The sequence below is a fragment of the Apaloderma vittatum genome, unplaced genomic scaffold, assembly GCF_000703405.1.
Source record: "Apaloderma vittatum isolate BGI_N311 unplaced genomic scaffold, ASM70340v1 scaffold25038, whole genome shotgun sequence".
Taxonomy (NCBI): Eukaryota; Metazoa; Chordata; class Aves; order Trogoniformes; family Trogonidae; genus Apaloderma; species Apaloderma vittatum.
The window spans coordinates 22,665-28,284 of NW_009730591.1; the positions used below are offsets into that span (position 1 = coordinate 22,665).

The window sequence follows — 5,620 nt, forward strand, 5'->3', positions numbered from 1 at the left end:
TATTGTGAAGCAGGAGGCGGTCGGAGAGGGCAAGCCGCCAAGGGCTGGGCTGCTCTGCTGCCAGCAGGGTTTAGTGAGAGGGCTCAAAGTGCAAGTGCAAGTTTCTGCCTTTCCCTATTGTTTGGTTTGTTGGGGTTATTTTGGAGGGCGGAACCCATCAGTTAGAAGCAGGAGAAGATCAGCAGCAGGAGAGGTGTGGTGAGGACCTTGTAGGCTCCTCCTGCTCCAGGTCCATCTTCCTCCCGTGTGTCCCCAGGGATGGGAACTTTTCCCTGGGACCCTCCTGGCCCCACTTTGTGAGGCCCATAACCCCTTTTTCTTGCCCCATCCCAGCAAACACAGACATCACCAGCCCCCTGCGCAGCCCAGGCTGCCAGGACCCTGACATGCTGGAGAGAGATGCCACCCTGGCTCTGGCCTCATGCCCACGTCTCAATGGAGGCCTGAAGACGCCAGGGCCACCTGGGAAAGTCGGGGAAAAGTGGAGACCGTGCTGCCGGGACGATACCGATGGTGACATTGTCCTGCTCTCCACCATGTATCCCCGACACGAGGAGCGCGACCATGTCTTCCCGCTGCCTGCCACCGAGCTGGGGGCCACAGCCCTGGTCACCACCAAAACCACCCAGAACTGCATCGCAGAGGAGACAGTCTAAGGGTGGGGGCTGAACAGGGCTGGAGCACTCCAGCTGCTCCCTGTGGACACCCAGAGCCCGTCTCTGGGGCAGGAAAAGCCTTGAACAGATGTGAGCTGTCTGAGGACTGGATTTTGCCTCAAGCAAGATCATCCTTTTAAGATGACTGCCCTTTTCCACGTTCCCATTTGTGCCAAGTCCCAAGTTATCCCTCTAAGCACTTGGAGGAAGCCGAAGGAGATCACGTCGAGTTATGCCGAATTGCCTACATCTGCCACAGCTGCACTGTCAGGAGGAGGCAGAGATGCAGCCAGCAAAGACAGGGCATGGTGAGGGCTGCTGTGCCACTTGTGAGACTGCCATTGTGCCAGGACAGGTCTGCTGCGGGATGGTCAATGCCTGGGAACATGGGGCTGGAGTAGCAGAAAGTGGAAGGGGAAAGGAAGATGTAGAGAGAAGCAGGGAGTTACATTAGGACAAAATCCCACGCCACTGCCATTAGCTCAATTTTTGCTACTGACCTCAATAAAAGGAGGCTTGGGGCCATATGGAGCAAGGCACATCCAGCATCTGCTCTATTCACAGTCCTGCCCCTCCCCTGTCTTCTGCATGCCGTAATATCCAGGTCTCTCCTCTTTCTGGATGTTCTCATGCGGTGGCAGGCGTCCACCAACACCCGTGGGAATCCCCTCCCCAGCCAGGTACCCCAGCGACAGAAAACAAGTCTGTCTTCCTGAGCAGGGAGCGAGGGAGGGAAGAGCAGGGAAAAAAATGTCTTTGCTCTGACCTGCAATCAGTCAAAGCAGGGAGGACCAGGGGCAGGCAACAGAGACTGCTGGTCTAGAGGAACTCCATGAGCTTGTCATTAAGGCCCCAGACAGGTGTCACTTCAGCTCACCATGGCTGCAGAAATACCACATGTCACTTGGGATGGATGTTTCCACGCCATGCAAAACCAGGCAGGGAGTGATGTGAGTGTAGGCGTGATGACTTAATTTATGTGAGTGTCTTCAATGCTTTGCCTGCATGCCAGAGCTGGCCAGCATTGCTGGTCCAAAGGATTTCTCAGTGGATAGTCTTGTTCACCCATTCATAGACGACTTTACTGTGCAGAAAGGGCTCTGCTTTAGAAACGAACTGGTTAGTGTGGGATTGCTCTTCCCAAGTAACTATAGCAGCTGATACCCCTGGCTGAACAGAGCCAGGCCAATGGGATGGGTGAGAAAGCAGGGTCTCAGAGAGGGTCGCTGGATAATTGGAAGTACTTTGTGGGGGATTTATTTGCATGAAGAGCCATCTCGGCAGCATCCTGGGCCGGCTCTTTCTTCAGTGAGGTGGCTTCCTCGCCTGGGAGGCTTCAGGGACTAGGAAGAGGTTGCCAATCAGGGTGTGGGAGCACTGCTGCCAAGCGCCAACAGGCCACAGCTCAGGGTAGGGTTGCCCGGTGGCCCTGTGTGTAGGTGATGTCCCTCTAATGACAGAAAGGTGACTCCTTTCACAAACCTGAGCTCAATTCTGGGACTGCAGGACCTAACATTGCTGTTGAAGGGCGGCTCTCCCTCTTCTCTCTTGCTCATGGCACTTGAGCCAGACTTGGGGCATCTGTCCCATAAGGGGAAACCACAGGTGCCAAGGCCCAAATTCCTCACCATGACACCTCTCTCAGACCTAAATGTGCAGGTGGAGGTGAGCCTTCCTTCACCCTGCTGCGGTTCCTCATGACCCAGGGTGGAATGAGTCCCTGTCTCAGCCTCCGTGCTGAGGATGGTGGAGGAGCTGGTCCGCATGCCCAGTGACTGTCTCCTGTGGCTCCAGGTGTCCGTGGCTCTCCAGCAGGAGCTTTGAAGGCCCCAGCACTGGGGTCCTGGTTTTCCACAGCAGCCATGCTTCATGTCACAGCAGGGGTATCCTTGTGGCATGAATCAGGCATCTCTTATGCCTATGATTTGCACTCAGACTTGTGAAGTGACTTAGAGCAACCTTTGTGCATCTGGAGTGGGGAAAGGAGCTGAAGCCTGGCCAGGGGATGTTTTGATGCTGGAAGAAGGACTGTTTATGAGAGGCAGAGCGACCGGCTTCATGGAAGATGGGGGCGAGACAGAAGTGGAGCAGGACTGTCAGAAGCATCTCCCGCTTCCCGCCCACCCCAAACAGTGTGGTGATTTAAAAAAGAAACTCCTGTTCAAATCCTGTTGGAAAAAACCCTCTTTCTGCTCAGGTAATGGCTTCCACTCTCATTTCTGCTGAAGCTTCAAGCAGGTGTCTCGTCTTCGGGACACCGCTGGCACCTACATTTCACAGAAGTGGCATTTTGATCCACCTTGGCTTCTTCAGCTGGAAAGTCCACCTCAGATCCGCTCTCTGTTGTGGTGTGTGGGACATCTTCCCTGCATCCTGCCTGACTGTCAGCCCGGGTGGGGCAGTGATCCCCTCCTGCCTGGACTGCCTGGGCTGGGGAGGAATTTGCAACCTGCTCCATTTGTGCTTCTTCATCCTTAGGTAAAGGGCAGGAGGCTGTCCATCTTGTCTGCAGAAGGACAGAGTAGAAGGAATAAAGATGAAAACATGGCTGTAAAAATTAAAGAATAAAGTGAATCCATTGCGAATGCATGCTCAAGGGTCTGTATGGGGTCTGCATTCATCTGGCTTGAGGGGTCTCCGGACCAGTGGTCCTGGAGGTACATCAGGAGAGGTTCTCTGAGCTGGAGAGGTTCTCTCTGCTCCAGCTTCACTGGCATGTTCCCTGCGCACTTCCACCTGCATGGCCAGGAACCAGCTGAGCTTGACCACCTCCGTGTCCCTTATGGCCACCCCGGGAACTGGCTGACAGGATGAGGAGTGGGGCAAGTCGTTTCGGTGGGGGGTGTTGCCCGTCTTTGACTTTCTACAGCAGTTTCTCACTTCCCTCTCTGAGGCAGGAGCTGTGCTTCCTCCCTGGCCCGGTGCCCGCCCCGTTGCCCACACAACAGCCTAGAAAGGCTGGTGAGGCTGGGCTTCACCTGGCTGCAGGGGCATGGGGTTTCAGAGAGAGAAACGGGAAAGTCTGAGGAAGTGCCAGGACAGGAGAAAGGAGCTAGGGCTAAAAGCCTTCTTGCCACAAAACCACCTCAGACATACCCACAGCCATTTCAAACCCACCAACCTGCCTGTGATGGAAGTCACAGGTGTATTCAAGCACCTGCAAGTCACATCAATGATGCTGGTGGTAAAGGACAGGAGCCTTGGTGTCCCTAGGTATGGGGGCTGGTTTTCATCCCTAGTCCTAAAGGCAGGAGCCAGCTGGCCAAGAGAGCATGGTGGCCTGGTGAGGGCAGGCGCTGAGGGTACCTTGGCTGAAGGTCTTCTTCTGCAGCCACCAGTCACATTTGCCAAACCCTCCTCGATCCCACAGGCTCCCCAGCCTCCACAGGGCTCGGCTTTCTTCCATGAGCCTCCTTGCCCGGGCCCTTTGCCCCTCACTTTCCCCTCTCTCCCCCGTTGTTAGTTTACCCACCAGTTTAATCTCCTGATAGTTCACTCATGGGCCCTAACTACTCCAACAGCTCCACAGACCCATCTTGCCCTTCCATAGGCTTCCTGTGGGGGCTGGACCTCAACAGCAAGCAGGGCAGGAAGGGTAAGGTGGGCAACATTTTATGCACAAAGCAGTAATGCCATGGGCAACATCCAGCAGGGACTGCCCATATCTAGGTGCAGCCTCCAATCCCCATACTTGCTGCAAGAAGACTAAGGGTTCTGTGAGGGCAGAGACCTCATCCCAACCCACAGGACCCTTCGCCATCACCTGCTTCCCACCGCCAGCCACTGCTGAGGGACACCCGGGAACCCTAATGAGCCATGGGGAACACCCGTGGGTGACGATGAGAGGCCCTGGGACGCCTGCCACGAGGTGGCACTGACACTGCGCGCTGGCCTGCACAGCTGCAGTGCCACAGGGGAGCTGCATGGGAGCGTGAATGCCCACACGCAGCAAGGGGAGCCAGGGAGGACCAAGGCAGTGGCCAGCCTCACTTAGGCCAGAAAGAAAGGCAGCAGGTGGGTTTGGTACCCGTGGGTGACGATGAGAGGCCCTGGGACGCCTGCCACGAGGTGGCACTGACACTGCGCGCTGGCCTGCACAGCTGCAGTGCCACAGGGGAGCTGCATGGGAGCGTGAATGCCCACACGCAGCAAGGGGAGCCAGGGAGGACCAAGGCAGTGGCCAGCCTCACTTAGGCCAGAAAGAAAGGCAGCAGGTGGGTTTGGTTCCATCTGGCCATGCAGCCCATCACTATGGCCTTTGGACTGCGTGGAAGAAATGGCTGTTGGTGGATCTGGGTGTGGGGCCCATTACCACAGCCTCTGGGCTAATCAGGAGAAACAGCTTTGGGTGGCTGGACACCCGTCGGCAGAGCATGCACGGAGAAGTGGGACAACAACAGGTAGAGCTCCAGCAGGACTGAGCACCTTGACCATCTCTCCACTCTCCAGAATAGCCCATCCCCAGTGGTGTCGGGCTTCACCGGGGACTCCTCTAGACTCAGACTTGCCAGCGAGCATCTCCCTTCCCCATTCTCTCCCTGTCAGCCTCTTCCAGGAAAGAAACTAAGGCAGTATCTGCCAAGTTCCCCAGTTGGAAAAGGCCCCGGGCTGGGAAGAAGATGCCGCCCAACTCCTGTGCCAAGCTATCGGGGGACCATGGACTTCCTGATGCCACTCGTCAGCATCCTTCCCTAATCGCTACCCACTGCCTAATGACAGTAATTAGGAAGAGTGAAGCTGCCTGGGGACTGGAAGCGCTGACGGAGTTAGGGGAGCCAGATGGTGTTCGCACTTAAGGAAAGATGAGAATAAAAACAAAACAAACAAAAAAAAAAGAAAAAGAAAAATAACACCACTCAGTTTCGATCAGCCTCCCTTTCCTTCGCTTAGCATCAGGATCACTTTGGTCCATGGGCACGCCAGGGAGATGCTGAGATGTGGCGCTGGCTGCCTTCTCTCCCTTC

General features: G+C 55.8%; 1 protein-coding gene across 1 annotated transcript in view; it reads left to right on the forward strand.

Annotated features, from left to right (window-relative positions):
- TNFRSF13C (tumor necrosis factor receptor superfamily, member 13C) overlaps window positions 1–656 on the forward strand; it is a 2,971-nt gene extending 2,315 nt beyond the window's left edge. The window contains exon 4 of the mRNA XM_009874863.1: window positions 334–656. Coding sequence (XP_009873165.1) covers window positions 334–656 — 323 coding nt within the window. The remainder of the gene's footprint in view (window positions 1–333) is intronic.
- Window positions 657–5,620: the final 4,964 nt, after the last annotated feature.